Source organism: Phacochoerus africanus, chromosome 4 (genome assembly GCF_016906955.1).
Source record: "Phacochoerus africanus isolate WHEZ1 chromosome 4, ROS_Pafr_v1, whole genome shotgun sequence".
Taxonomy (NCBI): Eukaryota; Metazoa; Chordata; class Mammalia; order Artiodactyla; family Suidae; genus Phacochoerus; species Phacochoerus africanus.
Genome location: NC_062547.1, coordinates 126,571,678 through 126,597,470, shown reverse-complemented (window position 1 = coordinate 126,597,470; position 25,793 = coordinate 126,571,678). Strand labels below are relative to the sequence as shown.

The 25,793-nt window shown below is 44.6% G+C and overlaps 1 protein-coding gene across 1 annotated transcript in view; it reads right to left on the bottom strand.

Moving 5' to 3' along the window:
* PRDM6 (PR/SET domain 6) overlaps positions 1-25,683 on the bottom strand; it is a 106,472-nt gene extending 80,789 nt beyond the window's left edge. Inside the window, exons 1-3 of the mRNA XM_047778507.1 lie at positions 25,406-25,683; positions 24,325-24,913; positions 14,928-15,235 (exon numbers count right to left, since the gene is read on the bottom strand). Coding sequence (XP_047634463.1) covers positions 14,928-15,235; positions 24,325-24,898 — 882 coding nt within the window. The 5' untranslated portion in view covers positions 24,899-24,913; positions 25,406-25,683. The remainder of the gene's footprint in view (positions 1-14,927; positions 15,236-24,324; positions 24,914-25,405) is intronic.
* Positions 25,684-25,793: the final 110 nt, after the last annotated feature.

Below are 25,793 nucleotides of genomic sequence, written 5' to 3'. Positions count from 1 at the left end.
GTCCTGGAACACAAGGTAGACTCATCAGGTCAAGGGCTTGAGCTATGGGGTCTCTGTGAAGCTGGTTGGGTTGTGTCTGCGAAACCAAAGCAATGCCCACCAAAGAGGGAGTGTTCCCAGCCAGGTCCAGAGTTCAAGTGAGCTGCACGGAAAAGTCTGTGGCCGAGACTGGAGCCCCACAACAGAATGGGAGTTCAGATCTGAGGGTGGGAGAGGCAGGCAGAGCCACAACCTGGTCCAGAGCAAAAACTCTGCCGCTAACATGCCTGAGCAGCACCTCTAACTTTGGGGCAGGTGACTTTTCTTCCACAAAGTTGCCTTCATCCCAAAAGTTGCTTCGTCTGAAAAATATTGTAGTAGTCTTTAACTCACCGGGTTAGTCTGAAGATGAAATGACGATAACTCCTGTAAAGCTCTTAGCAGAATGCCTGGCACAAAGTCTCAGTTTACCCATGTTAGTGCTTATTCGTGCTGTCAGATCAACAGTGTTTCCAGTGTCAGATTATTACCTCCTTACTTTTTACACAAGTAGACTCTGAAAGTGGATCTGAGCACCAACTGCAACTTGTTTCTAAGACGCCCCACTGAGATTTTCAAGACATTGTTTATAAGAGTGTAACAGGGAGTTCCCATTGTGGCACCATGGAAATGAAACCGCCTAGTATCCATGAAGACGGAGGTTCGATCCCTGGCCTCTCTCAGTGGGTTAAGGATCTGGCATTGCCATGAGCTGTGGTGTAGGTTGAAGATGTGGCTCAGATCCGTCACTGCTGTGGCTGGCTGTGGTGTAGGCTGGCAGTTGTACCTCCAATTCAACCACTAGCCTGGGAACTTGCATATGCCTTGGGTACAGCCCTAAAAAAGAAAAAAAAAGTCACAAATAAGATTTGGTTTTGGTTTTTTGTCTTTTTATTATTTAGTTAGTTGGTTGGTTAATTGGTCTTTTGTCATTTTAAGGCCGCACTTGCAGCATATGGAGGTTTCTGGGCTAGGGGTCTAATCAGAGCTGTGGCTGCTGGCCTACACCACAGCCACAGCAATGTACGATCCGAGCCGTGTCTGCAACCTACACCACAGCTCACAGCAATGCGGGATCTTTAACACTGAGTGAGGCCAGGGATCGAACCCACAACCTCATGGTTTCTAGCTGGATTCATTTCTGCTGCGCCATGATGGGAACTCCAGGTTTTTTTTGTCTTTTTAGGGCCATACCCAAGGCATATGGAAGTTCCCAGGCTAGGGGTCAAATTGGAACTACATCTGCTGGCCTGCACCACAGCCACAGCAATCACAACAATGTGGAATCCAAGCTGAGTCTTTGACCTACACTGCGGATCATGGCAATGCCAGATCCTTAACCCACTGAGCGAGGCCAGGGATCGAACCCTCATCCCCATGGATACTAGCTGGGTTCGTTTCCATTAAGCCACGATGGGAACTCCAAGATTTCTTTATACATCTTCAGCATTGTCAAATGAATCCACAAATTTTAAGAATTAAAATAAATCTTTTTTTTTTATTAGCAAGAGCATATATTTGGTGTTCAGTAATGGATATTTCTGGCCAGAAGTTAAGATAAAATTTAGGATTCGTATTTGGACTTTATTTCTTTATAAATTTCTTTTGTTTCTTTCTTTCTTTGCTTTTTAGGGCTGCACCCAAGGCATATGGAGGTTCCCAGGCTAGGGGTTGAACTGGAGCTACAGATGCCAGCCTACACAACAACAGCAAAGCAGGATCCAAGCTGTATATGCAACCTACACCACAGCTCACAACACCACCAGATCCTTAATGCACTGAGCGAGGCCAAGGATTGAACCCATGTCTTCATGGATGCTAGTCAGGTTCGTTAACCACTGAGCCACAACAGGAACGCCTCTAAAATAATTTATATGCACTATTAACTTTTACTTAAGTGATCCTCAAGTTTGTTCTTATAACAACTCCAACTCTTAAAAAAAAAAAAAAACAGCTATTATTAAGTGCCTTTTGTGCACATATTTGAAAAAGCCATTATGCTAACTCCAGAATGCCAGAGTCTCAAAGACAATGAGAGTGAGTTAAGGATAAGGAGATGCCCATTTGAGGAGAGGTGGGGTAGGGATGGTTAGTGGACTCAGTTTGAAACCATGTCAGGATATCTACATGGAGATGGCCCACAGACAAGTGAGGACAGAGGATTTGAGAGATAGGTGTGGGAAAGGGAGTCTGAGAGCCATCCCTTGTAAGGAGCAAGGAAAACAGTAAGCACAGGTAAGCTCTAATCAGAAAACAGCCCACATGCTCCCTCCTTGGGCAAAAATGGGAAGCCGAGGAGGAACACAGAAAAAGCCCAGCACATTTGTAGATCAAGTTGGCATGTGGAAAATGCACAGATCGCAAATCACAAATATCATTCAAGGAGCATATGGCCTCTCTCTGGGACAGAGGGCCACACAGAAGGGGCTGGCTGGAGAAAGAGAAAGGATGGTGCCATCAGAGGTACTGCAGGTAGGAACTGAGGGAGTTAAGGTGTCTGCTCACAGTCCCATGGCTCAGAGTCAGTGACATCTGGAACCAGATGCTGTGAATGCATCACCCAAGGCCTTCCAGCAGGCCACCTCCTCCTGAAGCACACCTTGATTGCTAAGGGGCTAATTACACCCTGCGGTTGACATGCAATGGAAAGCGTTCTGCCTTTTTCGGCTGCTTCCTCGCGCCCAGCCAGGTGGACTTCAGAAAGACAGAAAAGATGAAAGTCATGGGAGTCCATTCTGTTGTCAGTAGTGCCTTGATATTTGTATCTGTTTAAATCTGTCTAGCTATTTACCTAGCTAGCTAGCTATCTTGGGGAGTGGGTGGTACGGGAGGAGGAGGAAATGCCTAGAGATTAGCCAAAGTGTAGCAGGAATGAAAGCAAGGGTGAGGCTAGAATTAACACAGGAACAGATGAGACCAGGTGTGGAAGGGAGGCTGAAGAGATGCCAGGTTTGCTCAAGAGCAGCCAAGACAAGAGAAGAAGCAGGAACAGAAGGCAGAGAAAGGTGGAGCGTGGCACTTACTTTCTTAAAGTGTCATTCCAGCACCACGTGGGACACTGGTCCAGAAACTAGATGCCGGGGTCGCAGTGCAGGACCACTGAACCTGGGAGGGGCAGGTCCCTATAATGGATTTTCCTGAGGTCCCTGCACCTAGAGATTCTTACGGATGTCAGAGTTTAAGAACCACTGAGCAAAAAGAAAAATAAATCACTGGAAATATGGTTCTTATTCTTTTTTATGGTGGTAAAATACACATAACTTAAAAGTTACCACTGTAATGATTTTAAGGGTACAGTCAAGTAGTGGTAAGAATGTACAGCCAGTTCCTCACTACTTTTTAATTTTTCAAAACTGAAACTTTATACCCATATCAGATTATGTGTCATGGCTTTGCCAAAGCTCTGCTAGCTAAGCCAGTTTGGGAGCTGATATGTAGTCAATGGGGCACAGATTCAACTGCAGCCATCTACGTTTATGGGGCAGGATCTAAGCTGGATTGGTTGTCAAATATCTTGAATATCATCCTTGTTCAGATTACTAACAATGTAAAAACTCCATACCATGATAGAAATGGTTAATATTCAATAAATATATCTTAGACAAATATTAAGTTCAATTTTTGTTCTCTATGACGTGTTTTGCTATTTAGGTTTACTTTCTCCTTTAAAATTTTCTGTCATTTGGAATTCCTGCTATGCATATGACTGACACTGACACATACTCAGGAGTTGGATAATGCACCATTATGTCAGGATTTGCTGGTACACACAGCTGCACACACATTTTCATGGGCAGTGGCTAACGTGTCACTACGTTGATTTGTTGTCATTTAATATTTATTGACAAGCCACAATATGCTGGCCAATGAGATGCTTTTCTATTCGGAATTCAATATCCAGTGTCAAACCTACCTAATGAATTGCTCCTGATTTGAGGTCCATGGTCAAAAGGCCTTCAGGTTTAGGGCTGCTTTGTGATTTTACTAAGTCATTCCCCTGGCGTTTTCATGTGGCAAGTCAGTTCTCTGCTGGGAGGATTAAGAGTGATCAATTCACTTACTGAAACCATGTACCTCTAGGAAATGTTCTTTATGTGTCTCATATTTGCTGTTATCCTGTTGCCCTCTATTAGAAATGTTTTGTTCCATAAATAACTTTTTTTTTTTTTGGTCTTTTTGTTGTTGTTGTTGTTGTTGCTATTTCTTGGGCCGCTCCCGCAGCATATGGAGATTCCCAGGCTAGGGGTCGAATCGGAGCTGTAGCCACCGGCCTACACCAGAGCCACAGCAACGCGGGATCCGAGCCGTGTCTGCAACCTACACCACAGCTCACGGCAACGCCGGATCATTAACCCACTGAGCAAGGGCAGGGACCGAACCCGCAACCTCATGGTTCCTAGTCGGATTCGTTAACCACTGCGCCACGACAGGAACTCCCATAAATAACTTTTTATGTTGATTACGTGTTGAAATGATAACGTATCAGATATGCGAGGTAAATAGAAAAATATAATTTAAATGAATTCCACTTGTTTCTTTTTACTTTTTAAATGCGCCTACTAGACAACAAAAAATTACATGAGACTTGCATATATTTCCACTACACATCACTGTTCAAGAACCTAAGAGCTCTGAGGCATTAAGTTAATTGGGATTAAAACCACTATACACGTAAAAAGAATTTTCTTGAGATCATAATACAAAACTAGAATCTTGGCAGCCTTCATCACAATTCCACGTTGTTACTAGAAAGACTTACTAGAATTACTCCAGTAATTCTGGATTGTACAAAAGAAAAGCCAGCGCAACAGTGGTAAGATAGTTGTTCACCTTACTGCATTTGGGCAGGTACCTTCTGCTTCAAAAGACAAAAAGTATGAATCATAGTCCCTAATTAACCAAAGTACTGATTGAATCAACTTGTAAATGCTTTGACCAAAGAAATGCTGCTTTTAAAATTAAAGTGGGTCAACGATTTTTTTTCTCACATCATACATAATCTGTTCTTACTTGTGGGTAGTGCTAAGTAAATTTGCATTTAAGTATTATTTAAGCTTGATTTTATAGTCAGCAATTAAATCCAAACTGTGTGTCATGGTCTACCGTGTACAATCTTTTTGTTAACAGTCAAATAATGAGATTCTTATTAAGAGTGGATTAAGAGTCCACTAGAGACTAAAAAATTACTATTAAAATCCCAGCTGAAAAAGAGAAAATCTCTTCTGTTACACGAACATCATAAATACTGTCACTCTAATTTGCCTAAAAGGTCAGGATGGCTCTCTTTTGCACACAGAGAAATAAGAAGTACAAAGAAATTAAGTGCTTTCCCTAAAGTCTCACATGTGGCTATATAAATCACTGAGTCTTCTTACGTAGAAAAGTATTTCAAAGAGATTTGATCCTTTTTTGTTAACACCTTGAAGTATTAAAAGAAACACAATTTTTTTTCTTCTCTCCCAGAGGACCATTAAAATCTCCCTAAAGATCCCAGAAAGGCTCCAGTCTTATTAAAGATGTGCTATAAAACAGACGAAAATATCAGAAGGTGTGTTTCTATATCAGTAGGGTCTGCAAACTGTTCATGAAATATCCCACCAAGAAAGATACAGAGAGAGGAGGATGGGTCTAGACACAAAATCCCAATCTATTCATGGGTGAGCCAAATTTAAACATTTGCAGGAGATCCTATGAAAACAGTGCCATTAGTTGCTGCTTCAAAAATGTGTTTTGCAAGGAGCAAGCGCAAGTATCTTTTCCCAACCTGTGATCCAGTGTATACATAATGTATATACAAATGTGTCTTTTAGACACAGTCATCTCTCAAAAGGCCATTATAAAAATCTTTAGCAATGGTTCCCACTGGTTGATACTTTCATGTAGCTTGAATTTCTTCTAAGAATTACTTTTAATAAAAAAAAGTTCACTTCTACCATTGTAAAGCTTAGCAATTAGATTTTTCTACCTCGTAGATTATCCAGGTCAAATTTTAAGTTTCAATTAAATGCAATAAATTGCAAGTAAGCGCTTTCCTCAGCAGCCCAGCATTTTTCAGGACTCTCTCCTCTAGGAACTCTTCGTGCATTTTTCTATCAAAAAAATATGTTTTAATATTAGCTTGGGACAAACACACCAGTTTCTAAAAGCATTATACTCTAACCTAGAAGTTATCTATGGTTTATCTACCATTTTAGAGTTTGCATAGATTATCTGAGAATTTAGTACTGTTGCTTTTGTGATAAACGTTAATATTCCCAAGTGTACTAACAACACTTGGTCTTGGTGCTTTACACGATACTGAAAACATGACTTGATTACATTTAATTTGATTCCAATTAAAAAGCACTTAAGAACCTTCTACTGAATTAGATTACACTGAATGTTTCTATAGACGACACTTCATTATCAGAGGCAGCTTTAATTTAAAATGATCACAGAGAGTGAAAAACACTGTTCATTTTAATAAAATGGCCTTAATCCCCAATCATTATTTCACGATTGCGTGCTGTAGGTGTTGGTTTATTTAATAAATGTACAAGGGGACTGGCAAAAACATCTATAAAACTGAGTGCTTCATCTAGACGTCCCCCAAGACAGATCTAGTCACACAGCTTTTAAGTCTTAACAGAAACCAGAATCCTGTGAGGGGAAGAAAAAATTAAATAGAAATGAAGAGATCATATCAAGACACTGAACCAAAAATACTGCCTTTTTCACTGAATTTTTAAGCAGTGAATTTAACGACTAATTTAACATGAAAATGAACAACTGACTTATTATGCAACAGTAGCTAAATAAGAGCAAAGCGCCCCCAAGCCACAAGACTTCCCAAAATATAACATTCTCCCTTTAAAACAAAGAACCACCTTGAGATCAAACTATTATATATTCAAATCAGGACAAACTAAAAATTTTTTGCCTTCCCAACAGCGCTAAAGAGTTTTCTAAAGTGTTATTATTTTACAAGCCCCAGTGTGTGTTAGAGTTCCAAAAGGGGAAAATGACGATTAAAAACAAAATGATGATTAAAAACAAATGTCTAAAGTTAGTTATTTTGTACTAAGCAGAAACCGCATGGCCAGCTTTCATTGGACAGAACTCTGCAGACACATTTGGCATGCCCATCTCTGATATTTCAGGAATAAAGACAACTTTGTGGTTTGTGGTTAGTGATTAAGCACCAAGTGAACTTGCATGAGTTCTTACATAGGAAAATCTGCAGCATTTTGAGTGTTTCCCACTTGTAACAACGTCTTTATTATGCCTTCCAGAATTAATTGACCTAAAATCCAGTACCTCTTACGATATATCTATTGGATAATTAGAACTCTAAGGACCAACAAATAAAACACATCATTGACTTCTAGATCTTCAATCAAACAAATATTTACAGCTGCAATTTGCAAAAATTATTTCCTTTTACGTTGGCACCATCTCAAAATCTCTGCTACTGATCGGATGTATATCAGCATCATCAATACCTTCTCCGCAGATTAGGATTACCATATAAAAACAACACTATTGTCTTTAGAACAAACGTCACCTCTCCTCACAGCCTAGGTGAGTCTCCTCTGAAGCCAAATGAAACCTTGTAATTATAAGCTTCTTTGAAGTCAGTCTGCCTGACCTTGAGACCAAGAGCAGCAGGGGGTGAGGAATAGTGACCTGGTTTAGTGACCAGTAGCTGTAGATATCAGAGAATGTGCTTGTTGTCAATGATTGTTGCTGAAATCTGTCTATACCACACGGGAACAATCAATTTTGTAAATGATTGCAATAATCAAGGAAATTGCCTAATTTATAAATCCTTGCATACAGCATTTTAATGGATTCCCCCATTTTAATGCTGATGCCTTCAGAGCTAAATGAATTGTTGTCCGGGCTGTCATTACACAAAATGATAAAAACATTCCATCTGGTGGGGCAACCACATCTCATGGATATTCAGACCCTCAGCCCATAATCACTCTTTAGTGACTTCCATGAAAGTTTCACCCTCCGGAGCCCCAGGAAGAGCAAGAGAGCAGGCTTATTTGTGTCTTCGCCTCTGGGTAAAATCCCTGCTGCAGTTTTGGAATTTGAACAAATTACCCTTCACTGAACTGTAATGCACTGGCTGCGTCCCCCAGTCCTGACAGCCCCGTATTTTCATCGTTTTTCTCTCTCCTTTCTAACGCTGGAGCCATTTTTTTTTTTTTTTTTTTCCTTTATCACCCAACGCAGAGTCCGCAGGCTCTGCCACCCTGAGCTCCTAGATGGTGAGGTGTGTCTAACCCGAGGATGCTGGAGGCACCGAAGCAAATGGGTGACACCTCAACCCTGAGGCTCCGGCTACCAGCTAAATCCACGGACTCCACCTGGAAACCCAGGCAGCACACTTCGCTCTTTCCTAGAGCCCACGACTGGAGATTGCTCTTCTCAGTTAAACCTTGGCCAATTGATTCCAGCCAATAGTGTGCTGTCAGTACTTTACTTACTGCTCAATCTCACTAACCTGACATTTATGGTGCACTGATTGGCCTCTGTCAGTGGTGCTGGTTGTAAATTCACTTTGAAAAGCTTTGTGTTAACAGCCTTCAACCAGGCTCCAAGAAGAGTACGAACAGGCAGCCTGACAATTGCTCGACCTCCTGCCCTTATTACAGTGAGTAAATCAGGGTTTGAGCCATTAGGCTGGAGCCTGGGGCCTACACAAAAAGGATTGACATGACGAAAGGTCAACCTCTGTCACACATGTGTAACAATTTGGATAATGGAATTCTGTAACTTATCTGAGCGAGGTGGCAAATGCTTACAAGGAAAAAGTATACGCTGCTTTGGCTGCTCTGGCTTTTATGCTAAGTAGTTATGCTGGAGTCTGTATTTCTTGTGTAAATACACAAGGAATGTCTGAACTCGTGAAATCTTGGAGTATATACGATTCTAAAAAAGAAAGAAAGAAAAAGAGCAAGGCAGTCTCATAGTGGCTCCATGCACCGCAGTTGTTAGAACTGCCAACCGCCAAGGTAACACATCTACCCTCTGGGAAGAGAGGATTTTGATCCTGTGGACATGATTCTTTAGCTGAGGAATAGGCAGTTTTTGCATCCGGCCACAAATTTTAAAAGCTCATCCTGTTATGCGACAACTATAAATGATTTCCAGATAACACGACAGATTTCCTTGGATAATTAAAACAGCCTTAATTGAAAGTGAAATAAAAAGGCTCCCCCGAAGGTTTCTCGGACCCAGTGTTACCATAATCACATTTTCATCAGATCACTTGCCGCCATGCAGTTATTGGGGATGGCAGATTTCATCTGTCCAGTAACCTCTGTGATTTCCATCCCCTACTTTTAAGGCAGTGTGGAAACAGGAAAAAAAAAAATTACACAATGGAAGAAAATATGCAGTTACGGACCAAGAAACACTTGTGAATTATTTTCTTCACATGGACAAAACACTATCAAAAGAAGCAATCTGTAAACAATAGATAAACCGAACTAATGAGAAAAATAGTCCTGAAGATACAAAACACATCACTCTTTATGAAGTATTTGCAACCAAAACATGTAGTGTCACATGCGATGTTTGGATTAAACTTCATTAACAGAATTTCCAAATGGATGTTACAATTATTATTTAAAGAAAAAAAAAAAAGCACAATTTTGGGCTTAGAAAACCAAAGGCGGCACTGAGCAGGCTGCTACATAAACCAACGGACCAAGACTTTATATGGACCTTTTCAAAGCCATCTTTAAGTACGAAGTTTTGATTTTTAACACAATGCTGGAAACCATTCCAAGAGGCGGCAGATGGTTTTACAGTTTCTGTAAAACTACAAAATGCTCACACTCGATCAAATGGGCACTACTATAAAAGACATCTTCAAATCAAATGAGGCAAAACCAGAGAGATACACCAGCTGTTACTCTGCATAATTAAAAACATAATAGTAACATTACTACGGTTTATTTTTTAAGGAGAAATTATCTGGATTTCATGAAGTCAATATATTCAAAACCAAAATAACAAGTAGTCTGGTATATTAAATGATAAATTGCTAAGAAACGCAATTTTTACTTCAATATATCTGTGACAGCCATGTATTTCTGTCCCCTGGTGTTTTGGTGAATCAGGCCAAAACAAGCCCAAGTCTATAAAGCAAAATACGGAATATACAGTTACAGTCCTCCTACTGGAACAATTTTTAAGTGATTTTAATTTAATTTAAAAATGATCTTCCTTTAATTTCAAATTATTAATTTCAAATGATTTTTTTCAACACCTAAATATATACAAATGAGTCCAATACTATATATGGAATCGGGACACTTATGGAAATACACATAATACATTTAAAATATGAAACCAATTTATTTCCTTCTAGTACCAATTACTTGTGACGGTTTTGAAATATAAACATTTAGCAACGTGTAATATATTTTTAATATTGGTTTTCATTAATGTCTTCTGACCTATGCTAAATAGTAATGATGAAAAATAGACCATTTGCTTCAAAGCCAAACTCTTATTAAATCTAAAATACTATGGCACAAAATCAAACCACAAAAAAGACCACATTTGCTATTCCCCCTTGATTTTCTGAAGAAAAATAATGAAGGCTTCCACATAGTGCAAACGAAAATGAGACACTCAAATTCAGTGAGGCAGAGAGAAGATGGGTTCTGTAAAAGTAAACAGCAAAGTATACTTGGAGTACTTACTAGTACTTTGACTCTAATCCTAACAAGTTACTACATCATTTCAACTAACATAACTTTTCTAGGGTGAAAATAAGTACAGTTTATTTTGTCAAAGTTGCTAAAATTTCTTGTCAAATCAGACTTTGAGTTGAAAGGCCTGAGTAATTCCAACCTATCTTAAACTGTAACTTTATTTTAGACTTCCGTATTTGCTTCCAGTAGAATTTGAAGTACACACTGTGTACATTCCTCAGGTCCAGTCATATTAAATTCTGATGTTAAACAGAAAGGGGAAACCAAGTGAGACTAGATTAATTTATCTCAAGGGAAAGGGGACACATTAATAATTGAGATAATGTTTTCATAAATGTTGGAATCAAATGTGCCTTTCCACTTCTTTATTAGAAAACACATTAGGACAAAATTATCTCACTCTCATCAATAAGACTTAATTGCTGAGAAAGACTATGTTTTCTTTGCAAAACATTCAGAAAGATTTTTCCCATTATAGCCAAATAACTAGAAATAGATCACGCATCCAAGTTTTGTTGGAATAAAGGCATATAAGCAGAGCAAGTGAATGTTTAATCCATCTGGTAATATTTTTGTTTTAAACTATCTGAATTTATCATTTTTTCGTAAAACACATTAAAATTCTGATTATAAAAAAAACTGACCCTAAAAATGACTAGTTTGTTAATCTCCTTATACTACAAAAAAATAAATAAATAAAATAAAATTTTACCTTGACTTACTGCTTAAAAAAAAAAAAAAGAAAAACTCTTAGAATTTCTCATAATACCCAAAAGAGTCAAAACATAATGAAGGTAAATGCAATGATATCCAACTTTCTTTAAATTGTTGCATTTTTACAAATCAGGATTACACGCAAGGAAAATACTGACTAAAAGATAGCACACCTTCAAACCAATCAAACGAACTCTCTGTAGCTGATGTATGTTAAGTATTAAAAAGTCATTTTCTACCACACAAAAAAATAGAGCTCTTAATGATTAAACAAAAGGAGTAACTAAGGTGAATCTGACTGTTTCTGTAATAAGCCTTCGTGTGTATAATAAAGTACAACCATACTAAAAACAATGAACTGTAAACTGAAACAAAAATCCATCATCTGCTTGGCAACAGTGACGGGAAAAGATTAGCAATCCATTTATTGTACTGAAATAAAGATAAGTAACCTTCCTAAGATCCATCAGGACCTGAGTATTGAACTCTAAATATAAAGACATTTCTTCATCAACAAGTGACTTGAAAAACATGTGAGAAAGAGAAACGATTCCAGTCGACTTTTAAAATGAAAGAGTCATGATTCAATTGCTTCTAATTTTTTAAAGATCTGCTTTATGTCGATCTGATATCCTGGAAGATATCTTTTAAAGTATGTTTTCAAAAGGGATAATTATTGCATGAGTCATTAAACAATTATTACCAAACTTCTCCTACAGACCTACAACAGATTCCAATGACTGATTCTTTCTAATATAAAAAATATAATGATTAAAAAATTTTTGCAATAAAATTTAAATTTGAAAGGAAAGGCTAAAATCTAAGGAACAATGCAATATTTAGAATTTACTGTTCCAAATGTGACAACTCAAATAGTCACAGTTCATAAAAATAATATATCGCAATGCTTATTAAAAACTAAAAATAAACTTATCCTTCGTATCTTAAAAATAATTATACTGGTAAAAATCTGAAGCCTTTTAAAATATTTTATCTTGAAAATGGACATTGGCACTAGGTTACCTGACCCCAGTCAGTCACATTTTATATGATCTCCCGGGGTCTGATACATTTTACGTGCCTGCAGTTTTAATATGCTTTCAATCCCCCTAAATGCATATTATTTTAACTGTTCTTACAGATGATAAAAATATATAGATTATGTCCTGCATTTAGAAGTACATCATTCAAACATAAACCCTCAAAGTCTTTTTTTTTAAACACAGAACCAAGCCTATGCACCATCTCTCAACACACTTAACTCACATATTCCAAACAGGTGAAATTCACTGTATATCCACCAAAGTATTGAAAACAACAAGAAAAAGAAAAAAAAAAAAAACTAAATGCCCCAGTCAGAATTTTACTGCAACAGAATTTTAACTCCATCAAATACAGATAAAGGAATAGAAGAAAGGCTCCATAATTTTCATATTGATACATATCATCACATCCTCTCTGTATAGTGGTCTCTGGCCACATCCCAATCATCCAAAACCTTTTAAGAAAAAAAAATAAACTTTTTACTTGTTTACGAGATTGTCCCCTGGCACTCTAAAAATAGACAGGCCCTATACCCAAGGCATCAGAGGGCAATTTAATAGTGCTCAGCTTTACCATTTTCAGATAGAACAAATCTGTACCACTGAACAACTGCTTTCCCATTTCCTCAGAAAAGTATTGGCCGACTTCTAACCATAGGGTATAGAGTTGCTAATAATACCCCTAGAACATGCAAGGTGCCTGGAATTGTTTTAAAAACTTTAAACCATATTGGAGGTTACAACTAATTAGTCAGAAATAAAAACCAACCAGGATATATTTCAAAACCAAATGCTTTGATTATTTCTCACTTGTTGGTTTTTCTATCCAAAAGCTCTAACATTGTAACCTGTTTCTAGGTATCAAGACATTTTCTCCTGCCCCATTTCCTATAAAAATTTCTCTTTAAAAAAAGCACTATTAGGTAACATAAATAGGCATAACTTTTCCCCTGTCATTTTTCCCCTCATTCCTCCTATCCTGAAAGACTGAAAATATAATTGTTTTCCAATAATATTTTAGAAGTAATATGGAACCCAGGAGCCTGGACACAGTGGACCAGCAGATAGCTGTAGGGTATGTAGCCCAATGGCCACTGTGTGGTCATCTCCAGCTGCTGGGCTCTGAGCTCACAGACTTAGCTCCTCCCCCACCAAAAGGAGTTTTGCAGACACAGGCCTTAGCAGCACACCACTGCCAACGTTTTAGAGACCAAGTCTGCTTTTCACCACATTACCTCCAGGGCCTAACATAGTGCTGGCCAGAGTGGGTGCTCAGCAAAACTCTAAGTGAATTATTGAATCCTTTGAGTTTAGTCTATGAGGCAGCTTGCAGTAAAAATGATCATCTTGCAGGCTACTAAGCCAGGTGGGGGCAGGGGGGTGTCAAGCTGCTGCAGAAATATCCCATGAATGGAACCTTACAGTCCATGCCAACTTGGCCCCTGGCATTTAAAAAAAAAAGTCTGTTTTCTGGCTACTCCCACTCCATTATATTGCCTGGCCTCAGTCAGATTTACATAACGCTTAAGGGCAGGACTTAATGGCACCTGATTGTCATAAATAACTCTCTACACGTGGGAGGTATTTAGAGTTGGTGGGGGGATGACCCACCTTAAGGGTCTGTCTTTTCAGGAATCAACCTCAATAATCAACCATGAAGCTTTGAAAGAAATCTCAGGTTAATATTTTTTTTCATAGATGTTGTTAAGTAATAGCACCAGGTAAGACTGCGCCACTGAAGTACTATCAATTGGGTTATACCAGGGCACTCAGAGTTTTCTTATGTTAAGATTTTTTATTTCGTTGAGAATCACATCATCGTAGTTTGTCCGACAAGAAGCAGGATTTGTGATTTGACTCACAATATAAATTACTTTCGGTACTTTGAAAATTGTGAAACATGGTTCAGTCTCTCGCATTCAGCCTTTACCAACTTGTTTTTACCTGAGAAAATGAGCCTAACTCTCTTCCCTCCTGGTTATGCTTATTTTCCTTCTTGTTCAGTGCACAAAACAAAACCATATTGGAAAAACTTTAATCGGGACACAAAGTTCACCTAACTCACACCCCAAAGCCCAACCACCTCCGCTCTCTCTCCTCAGGTGTTTTCTCTCCTTTTCTCAAAGCTCAAGGGAGACCAATGGTCAAATCCATGACAGCTGGAATAGAAGATTGTTAAAGTGATTCCACCTTTCAGAAATCTCTAAGTCCTATCTTTCTGGTTGGGTTACTGTTGCTCTGGGCCTGGCTCTGAGGCTTCTTGCTGCAGGTGCGTGTACTTACCAGGCATTTGCATGACCTGAGAAACCTAGGTTCCACTACCCTCTGGGGAACAGGGGAGGCGCTTTCCAAAGCTGCCACCCATCTGGGGCCAGGCTCTTTGCCTGCCAAAGCTCCGGATGGGTGAAAAGGTGCTGGGTGGCGGGCGACTTACCTCCCAGAGATGCTGCGTGTTCCTTATGACGCCAGCCTGCACCTTCTCCGGGGGCAGAAGCACGCCCTGGAAGGGCCCGATCCAGGTGCCCTGCTGGATCCTCTGCGCCGCGCAGATGCCGTAGGCTAGGCCGGGCACGGTGCTGGTGCACAGGCACACTTCCCGCGGCAGGTCCCGAAGCCACTCCGGCAGCTCCGGCGGGGGCGCGGCGGCCGCGGCGCTGCTGGTGCCCACGAGCCGGCGCAGCGAGTGCAGCGGCCCGTGCATGGGGCACTCGCCGTTGCGGTTATCCGCACACATGTCGCAACCTGCCGGAGACACGCGAGAGGAAGGAGGGGAGGGAGAAGGTTAACCCCACTGGTCGGGGCGGCCATCCTCGGGTAAACCCCGAGATAACAGCACCCCCACCAAGGTGAACCACTTGCGAGGGAGGTGGACGCTCTGAAGCATCTGAGGCCACTGGGAGCAGGGATGGGAGTAGGGGTGACCCGGCGCGCTCGCTGGAAATTCGCCGCACCCAAATCCACCTGGTACGGGGTCGAGGCCCCGGGAGCCCTCAAAAGTCTCCCGAGCTGGGTGCCGATGGCGTCATCGTCTCCAAGAAAGCAACAGGCTTGGCTCGGGCTTCTGCTCCCTGTGTCTGCCCCTTTTCTCTCCCCTTCCTTCCCTAGTGCCCTCTCCCAGGTTCCCACGGGTTCTGCCTCTCAGTGGTGGTTCGAGGTGCATTTATCTACCAAAAGTCCATCCCTTGACCAATCTGTTCTCTCTCCGTGAGATTCCACCTTGGTCACCTGAGTATGTTTGGTTTTCCTTTCTTCACAATTGCAGCAGAGACTTTTAAACCCGCCAGAGCAGGTGGGCAACCCGTCAGGCGCCGGACGCCATCCGCTCTCCTGGACCCACGCCCCCTCACCCACGCAGCACCCACGCAGCGCCCACGCAAGAAGGCGGAGCCGGACTTGGCCCCAGTCTTAGACCCCCCCCAACCCCGCCACCAGGGGCGCACTGGCGCTAGGGTCTCTCCAGCGCCCAGACAGCACCCACTCTGGGCAGTCCAGCCTCATGCGGACCGGTGGTGGGGGGGAGCTGTTCTGTCGGGTTTGGAGTACCCTGTACTTAGATGCAAGCTGTTCCCAGAAGCCACCCCCTCAAAAAAAAGAATAGCAAATTTAAGGATGAGGATAATGGGTCTTTAAAGATCAGGATAAAGGTTCAATGGAGAGACCCCCCCCCCCAAACCTTGTCTAGATGGTGGATCCCCAGGCTAAATGCAAATATTTTGCTTTATAAACCAAGGGAGAGCTGTAGTGAAGCCTCTCTACTACGTTCCTCAGAGCAGCAGGCGAGCGAAGGGACCCCCACTCTCTGGGGCGGACGCCCAGTGTCCCTCGACTCCAACTGGGCAAGAACAGGCCAGGCAGCCGCGGGAAGCAGGCCTGCGGCGACCATGCTGTCGGATCGCAGCGCCCTCCAGGTTATTAATGGGCCTGGCGGAGCCGCTGTGTCTGAGCCCCAGCCCATCGGACCTGTCTCTGGGAGCGGGTCTCGGCGCCCGCTGTCAAGACCAGCCTCAGTGGCCCAGCCTCCCTGGGGAGCCCCGGCGCCCCTGTGCAACAGAGCCCTGGTGCAATGGGCCGGATATCGGGCTAGTCCTGACTGGCAGAAATGGCAAGAGCTGGACACCAGCAGATGCACCAGTGCTGGGCAGCACGTCGCCCTGGAGGCCTCTGGACACCTGTGCCCAGCCTTGGGCACAACCAGTCCTGATAGATTGTTCTGAGTGTGCCCTAACCATGCTGGAACCGCTGAAATGCCTAAGGAACTTGTGGCAAATGAGTCAATGAGAAGCCTTTGAGGAACACCTAATCACTATTGCAGCATGGTGGGGGAGTGGCCCCCCCCACCCAGTTTTGCCACTTGCTTCACAGGGAGCCAAAGGCTGACCACGGGGAACCTCCTATCTCATCGGAGAAGGGCTCCAGCCCATTGTGTGTTCCCCTCCGTCAGCTACTCCTCCACTCCTCTCAAGAGTCCAGGGAATGAGAGGAGCTTTGACTGCAGCTTCTTGAAGGTGTCCCCAGGCCTCTCAAGTGAAAAACAATGCAGGCAGTGACGTGTCCATGCTTTTGCACCTCCATTACAAAGGCCCCCTCTTTCAGCAACATAAACTAATATCAAAACTGTGCCAGCCTATGCTTTTGACCCTAGGGCCTGATGGAGGGAGGCACTGCCACCCTTATCTATATGTCACCCCCTCCAGAACACATACACTTCACACACCCTCTCAAGCTTCTGACCAGGAAAACAAAAATTTCAAGACAAAGGGGGAATGGAAGGACAATAAAAACTCACAAATGCCATGTGCCAGGTACCTATCTTGAACAAAACCATCACCATATTATCTAAATACCACCGTTCCTGTTTTGCCTATGAAACAACTGAGGCTCATCTGCAAAATAACAATTTTGAAGTTATTCGAGGTGAGCAATGTAACTTGGCCGAGAACCAGAAACTAGAAAGTGGCAGAGAAAGACTCACCATCAGGTCTGCCTGACTCCAGACACCAAACATAGAGGTTTAGGAAGATTAATGAAAGCTGAGAGAATTTTATATCCAAACTCATAACTCAATCAATAGAATTGAGGAATTCCATTGAAGTCACAATTTTAGGGCCTCAAAATTGCTGTAGCATGACTGAAGATTTCTCTATCTCTTTCCTACACTCTTGAGTTCAAGGAGGTTAAAGCAAGACAATGATTTGAAAAGTAAAGAGATAATGTCCACAATTTTGCATTTTAGTGCCAAACTTCAGAAATGGCCTTTCAGCACCTTAATAACAACAACAACAACAAAAATAGCTTAAAACAAATGACAACAAGCAAAGGCAATCTACCCCCCCAAAATAAATCACCCTGGGGAGTTAGACTTTCCCTTTCTAGTTGGCTCAATGAAACAAAAGGTGAGAAAAAAGAACGTTTGGTATTCACTCCCCAACAGTCCATGCCAGAGATTCTGTCAACTTACAAGATCTCCACAACTACACCAACTAGATCAGCAATAAAATAAGGAGCAAAGGTGCCAACTCCAACCACCACCCACACAGACAAACAAGCACACACACTCCTGTGCTTGTTATGCATGATAGAGTATGGCTAGTCCTTTCTCTAAGAAGTCCTCTTAAGCACTCTTGAACTTATTAAATTTCATTTGTCTCCATGAAGTGTGAAAACACTGAATAGTAGCATTCTGCAGAGTGACAAGCTAAGGCTCTCCCAATACACAGTATACCTGCAGCGTAGAAAAGGCCAATCCATTTTCATTAGACCATCCAATATGTCTTCTTAATTTATAAACCACTTCGTACTATCTCCAAGTATTCCACCCAGAAAGCTGACCAAGTATGTCAAAATACATGTTAAATGCTAACATTATTGTTTCTTAAAACACAAAACTTCTGCTACAGAAAACATGTGGCTTCTGACTTATGTCTTAGGGTCCCAAAGGAGATTGAGGGTGGTTAAACCCAGTAACTGATTACTCTGGGTTGACAGTTGTGGCCCAAGTGGACAAACACTATGGCAGAGTGTTTTCTAGACAGCAAGCCACAAACCCCTACATGAAAAGGTTTGAGGGAGAAGTAGGCTAGAGGCCCGCCCCAATTACACATAATATATATTATATATATAATCCATATATTATAACATCCCAGGTCAAGCAATACATAACATGTGTGTTCTGTTCATAAAGAGGCAAATATATGTTTCTACTTTCTCTTAAAATGAGGGGGAGTTTTTACACAAGTTCAAAATTATTATTCATCAAGAGCGGACTCTATCTGTGAGAGCTATTATGTTCTCCAAGCAAGATACTTTGAAATACCAGTTTAGCATTAGGAAATACACAGGATCATGCTCTCTTCTGTATCTTGAATAGATCTGTTGATGCTCCTGTTTATGGGTCCCTGGATAAGGGAAGGAGGTATCATTAAGTTATAGATTTGTTCACCTACTGACTTCAGAAGGCCAGGCCAAGGGAAGTGAAGAGGAGACTTTCGCTCCTTGCTTCTTATCCTTCTGTGTTGTTTGAATGTTTGTACAAGGGCACGTGCTACTTGTGTAATTGAAAATGGATCTATTTTAAGGTAACAGGGGGGCAAAGTAGGCCAGAGTTCTCTGGCATCTCATTTTTCGCTCCAGGACAGGTGAAAGAGAAAATGTTTCAGGACTCTTTTTGGAGGCTGAAGAGGCAGAAAGGCGCGCGTGGGCGCGGATGGAGCGGGAACCCGCGGGACGCGCCTGTCACGCTAGGCCTTCGCTCCCCAAAGCCTCTCAGTCGGTTTAGCCTGCCCACTCGTCCTCCGGAAAGGAAACCAAGGAGCAACTGAAAAGCTAGCCTCCCCGCCTGGTTGGTGGCAGTCGCCCGGCTATAAATCCTCTGTCCCTCAGGCCGAGCCCGGCGGGGCCGGCGCCCATCGATCCCCGCCGGGTGTCGGCGACGCGGCCCCGGGAGTGCCGCCTGCTGGCAGCGCCGCGTGTGCGATGGCGCGGGGGCCAGGCCTCGGGGCCGTGGAGGGGGCTGGCCGATGGGGCCGAGGGCAGGCGGAGCTCCGTGGCCCGGAGTCTCTGGCACAAGGTTCGACGCCCCGCTCCAGCCCGCACTCTCTGCTTAGCCCTCCTGGCGCCAAGCTATTGGCTGGATGGGGTGGTGGTGGGCCGTGTGCAGGGTGGGCGCCAGGTCCCCCTGCACTTAATCAGAATATTGAAGGCCTCGTCCCCTTCCTGCTTGCGCAGGGCTCTCTTACAAGTCCAGACGCGATCGCCGGCTCCCGCACTCTGGAGCCCCCAGCACCCAGCAGGCCCTCCTCCTTCACCGGAAAGGGGTCTTCTAGGCTCCCGGGAGCTGGGCTGCAGGCAGATCCAGAGGACAGGCAGGTGAGTCCCGCCGCCTGCAAGGGGAGCGGATTGAGGTCTCGCCTCTGCGAGATGACCCAACTCGCGCGGAACCTTCTGGAGGACTCTAGGCGAGTTTAAGGCCACCCCCCCCTCCCCCGCCAAATCTCCCCACGAGTCGCAGGCTCGCTGGGCTTTCCCTGCTCGGCCTGGATGTGGGCTTGGCCCTGGGACCAAGAGGGAGAGACAAAAGGGGAGGGAAAGAGAGAGGAAGTGTGAATTGTATTTGTCTCCCGATGACTGTATTAATAAATTAAATGGGAACGGGAGTGTGTGAGGGTGAAAGAATATTGCGCCGAGATAAACCTCGCCGGCCCCTGCCCCTGCGAGGCCGCCATATACAATGCGGAGATGATGAATAGGAGGCGCGAGAGGAGATCGAAGCGGGTCTGGGCTGGCTCTACTCTCCCCTACAAAACTATAGGGCAATTAATTGTGGCTTGTCCCCTCATCCTTCATCTCCTGGTGGCACATATCGATGGAGATTACTGCTGATGGACCATTTTATCACCTTAAATAAACAGTCGCCACCTCTTCTAACCTCAATCTAATATATGGCTCTGTGTTCAGTTTCAGGGCGCTAGATAACGAATGATGTAAAATAGCTAAATCATGTGTGTTCCGAGATGGGGCTGGGCCTGCACACAAAAAGCGAGAAAAGAGAAAAAGAAAAATAGAGCAACACAAAAGCCCACACACTGACGCCAGTGCCTCCCTCCCACCGGGGACCAGATCTGAAATCTTTGTCGATCGCTGGCCATTGACAGCCGGGATGCTGGGAGGGAGTAAGTAAGCGCAGCGAGCGTGCCTCGGTGGCAGGAACCACCCACTGGTGGGTTAGTGGGCTTGGGAGCTTCCCAGACAGGACCTGCGTTTTCCATATGGGTGGGAAGAGATTAGGGAAGGTCAGAAAAACACTCGCCCTCCTTTTATCTCTTTCCCTGACCCCTCAACCGAACAAACCCTAGATTTCCTTCTCTCCCCCAGTGCTACTCCCCAAGCCCTTGGAAAAGGTGGTGCTACCAACATAAGAGCCTCTGGCCCAACTCCTACACCTGTGTACACACCAGCATGTTCCCAGCACTGTTCCCTGCTCAGGAGAGCTCCCCGAAATCCAGAGGAGACCTCCAGCTGGGCAAGTTGCAGAGTACCCCAACCTAGTTCCCCACAGAGAGACCCCAGGCTGGCTTAGCCCCTTCCTCTCTCCCAGGTACATCTTTACAAGAAGATCTGAAAAACTAATTGTCTTCTACCTGCCTCCCGCCCCCCCACCGCCATCTCTGTACAAACACAAATGCCCCAAGCGCCCCTTAGCTGCTACATGCTACCTTCCAAGAACAGTGACAGGGTCTCAAACGATGCACCATCTCCCCCTGTATCTGAGAAGAAACCACTGCAACAGTGCCTGACAGAATCAATGGCTTCAGGCAAACCAGCAGCAAAAGACAGCAGGAATACCAGAACAGGAAGAAAGGTCCCCATCCCCCATTATATCACACAAGCCCCGCAGGACTTTAAAGAGATGAAAGAAGAGGCAACTAAGCATTCAGAGCTTCAGTGGCAAGTTTACTTCAATCATAGAATAAATTCACACATGGAGTTGGATATACTGGAAGAGCTCACCCAGACTAAGTTGTGTCATTTCTTAGGTTTTAAAAATCTGTGTTTATGTAAAAGAGAGCTACAGCACACTTCCCCATGGCATTTGCCATAGATGCCAGTCAAGTTTCAAGGTGAAACTAATGGTACTGATTCACAAGTATTACTGGGTTGCTGATCCCAGGCAACAAGTTTCTCTTCTAAAGGGAAAAGAGAAGTATAGAGGTCCCTTTCTTTGCCTTGTAAGAAAAAGAGAAAATGACTCAATACGCTTTTAAAGGCCAAGTAAAGAAATGAAGCCATGCAGAGTGATCACTTGACAGAATTCTCTTAGAGGGAGATGGCAATGGGCTAAAAAAAAAACTGGGAAGATCTATGCATGATAAATTAATAGGTGCTTCCCTTCTGCCCACCTCTCACCCCACCCCCACCCGCATACAACCTAAGAATCGGGAGAAGCTGTTTTTCACCATCTTTCAAGCGACACAGCAACTTCCCTTGTCAAGGGAAAGCAAGTTCCCACCCTTTGCATTTCTGACTTGTTTTGATTCCCTAGTTAGATTAAACCCAATCACTTCTCATTTCATCTTTGTAAAACACATCTCATGCTTTCAAATGAGTGCCTCTTCTGGCCCAGAGAAGTTCATGGAAGAATGGCAGACGTGGTCTCCCAGCATTACATGGAGAGCCACCTCCGCTTTCTATTTTCTTTCTCAATTGCGCTTTAATTAGAGAGCAACGTGAGGTGTAACTCTAATGGGACAATCTGACTTCCTTTCCCTCCTGTCCTTGCCCCGAACTTTGCACAGTGAGGCAGTCTGGTAGACTCAAAAGGAGATACCAGAAGATTAACATAATAGGAATCATTTAAATAAATCATAATTCACTTCCTCCAACCAAGGAAAAACAAGCAAACAAACAAACAAACATACCCAGGCTTTTTGGTTCAACAGCCATTATTAATTAGAATTCTGTCCCAATTCTTGATTCATGTAGGTTTTTCTCTGCTGAAAATGTATTGAGCCTCAAGACTGCACTGTAAACAGTATAGGGAGATCAGCACACAGCCAGGGCTTTGGGGTGCACTGCTGGTGTCTTTTCTAACACCGATTTAATTCAGAAGAGAAACAGCAAGCTTGTTGAAGCACTCCCATCCTGCAATGACTATATTTCACTTAGGGGTAAGAAATACCTTTTACAAAACCACTTCTTATCTTTTTATTTTACATTTTTAAAGAACTGCTTTGAAAACAGCACAAATTCAGTAGGAGATAAATATTTTTTGAAATCCACTAAGACAATATAGTTTTATAAAATTTTCTGGAACTCTGAAAAACAAGAATCTTCTTCACTTCAGAGCAAATCTGAGTTGAAACCCTCATTTTAAAACAATTATTTGCCCTCAGACTCTAGAAGGAAAAAAGTAAATACAACTGCTCTTTTTACTAGTAATAATATCTCCATCAGAACAATTATCTCCAAACTTTATGAAAATATTAATACTTATGCCCAGTATTTTAAGTCAAAGTAATAACTTTGGGAGTCCTTTAAACAACTACGACCTGTAGTTATTTTGCTTTTACAACGAATTAAGAAGTTCACGGATTGGTATACATTCTGCAAGAAGGAACCTGCTCGAAAGAGAATGATCATACACATTTATGATCAACTTGCCTCATTCAGAAGCTAGATGAAGGAGTGAGATGAATAAAATAGGTGAGTGAGTGCTGATCTTTCAAATCCTGTTTTGCTTTCAACCTGATTCTCTTAACCTGCCTTAATGTTCTCTCCAGGGTTCCCTGGAAGTATATTTAGCACTTACCGGAAACTAGGTGTAAACATAGCATAACTTCTGAAAATACTAGAAAGAATTGGATATAATAAATAACACATTCTTGATCTTCATTTAGAGTTGTTCTTCAAAACCTCAAAAAGGAACCATATTTGTGATAAGAGTTTGAAATTGTGAATGTAGGAACGGAAGCTAGAATAGAAATTGTTTAATTAGGCACTTGCCATTTACTTGCGGACAAAAAGAGTAAGCTTCTTATTCTAAATTAGTTTCACCTCCTTAAAAAAAAAATCGTAAGCCAACAAGCATGGCTACGGAACTGTAAATGTTTACAGGGTCAAAGGTGCACGAAGAATGCGGGATCCGCAGGGAACGACCCTGCCCTGAAGTCGGAAATGTTTTCTCACTAAGCAACTGGCTTTTTTTTTTTTTTTCTTTTCCTTCCTTTCTAAACAAATAGAAAACCTAAGAATTATGCCCGCCTGCAGGCAGAGACTGAATCAGTGTCATCTAAAACTCCTATTCCAGAGTGGCCCGACCAGCCAGCAGCTCCCGGCCGGTTCCCCGACAACGCTGCGGCCCGAAAATAAGCAGACACCTTTCATCCTAGAAGTAAGATAGAAGGAGAACTAGCCCTGGAATTCATGCTCCCCAGAACTGCTCAGAGTCCCTGCCCTGTCTCCACTAAGACCGGCAGGGATGGAGTCCCATTGCGCGCTCCTAGTACCCGCCCCGCCCGGGACGCAATATCCCGCCGGAGGGCGGTGATCTGTACGCTCTGGTCTGCTGGCCACTCGGGTCTTAAAGACTCCGGGGCTGGGAAACAAGGAATGAGCGGAGGAGTTAGAGGTAACCCAGATGTGCCACCCCACCATCCCAACCATTCTCCTTTCTCTAACCCAGGAAACCTGGGCCATAGTGGTCTGGGAGGTATGGGCCCGCGGTCTGGACAGCCCACCACCTGGTGTCCCTCTTATCCGACCTGCCTCCCCGACGGGCGCCCAAGCTCAAGGAAATCAGCGCGCGGGGAGAGAGCGCTCAGGCTGCTGCTACGTACGGTTGTTGGGGTCGCTGGTGTGCTGGTTGAGCGGGATGATCTCCATGCGCTGCTGGCCGTACAGGTAATAGTCCAGCTCCTCCGCGCTGCAGCGGAAGCGTGGGGCGCCCCGACCGTCCCCGCCGCCGCCACACTTGGAGGGCCCCGGGCCCGAGGCGGCGCCGAGGCACAGGTCCTTGGGGGGCAGCGGCTCCGCGGCGACGGCGGCGGCGGCCAGAGGCGCGAACACCGGCAGCTGAGCCACGGGCAGGGCCGAGAGACCAGCCAGCGCCGCGGCGGCGGCGGCGGCGGCAGCGCAGGAGGAGGCGGACGAGGCCGAGGTGGAGGAGGAAGCTGGAGTGGAGGAGGCGGAGGAGAGCGAGGAGGGCCGCGGACGCAGGCTGTCCGGTGGGGCCTCGGCGCGCTCCTGTGGCGGCGGCGGCTGAAGAGGTTGCGGCGCGCCCAGGGGACCCAAGGCGCCGCCGCCCTTGAGCGGGCCGCCGCTGCTGTGCGGGAAGAGTTGCTGCCAGTGCTGCAAATAAGCTGGGTCCACTTTGAGAAAAGCCGATCCGCCGGGGTCTCCGGGCTTCAGCATGTCCGACGCCTCAAGCTGGGGGCAGAGGGCAAAGAAGAGGGTCTGCGTGAGCAGGGCTGAGGGCCTGGTGAGAGAGGGGGCGCGGAGGATGGCCGCCAAAACCCTGGAGCAAGAGTTTGAGTCTTTGACTCCGTCGGCGGCAGCCCAGTTCGGCGGCTCCCTCCTCCCAACTCGGCTGGGGCGCAGAGTTTACTCTGAAGCCACGGCACTGCACGAGGGGAGCTGCGTGCACCCTGCCTAGCCTCCCAGCCCGAACCGCCCAACGCCCACCCAACACTGTCCAAGCTCGGCGAGAGGGCGCTTCCCAACAGAACTCGGTGGCAGGACGCAGTCCCTGGCCTCTGCCTGCGCCCAGAGCCGACCAGAGCCTGAGTGGCGCAGCGCCTGAGCCGCGCTGGCCTCCGGCGCCAGGAGGCGGGACAGTCTCGCCCCCCGCCCCCAGCGCGGGACCTCCAGCCTCCTATTTCCCGGGCCCAAGAACCTCAACCCTGGAGGAGCCACGCTCACCTGAAAACTCCGAGCCGCTGGTGGGTGCGTGCGTGTGTCTCAGTGAGCGTGAGGGAGAGTGTGCGCCTTCGGTGCGCTACATGCCCCTGGGCAGCGCGAGAGCACAGCCCTAGAGATCCCGCCGCCCGGGACCCTCTGGGGCCGCAAGCCAGGGATGTTGAGGCTTGCGGAGGGCGTGAGAACAGTTATGCCGAGCGCGGCAGCACGGGCGAACCTGGGCGCCCGACTGAGCCGCGGCGGGCTGCTGGGCTCGGCCGCTGCCGCGTCCCAGTTCCACCGCTCCACGCTCTGGCAGCCACCCGGCTGGACACGTGGGTTTTACGACAGCACAAAATACGAGTGTGTGTGTGTGTGTGTGTGTGAGAGAGAGAGAGAGAGAGAGATTGAG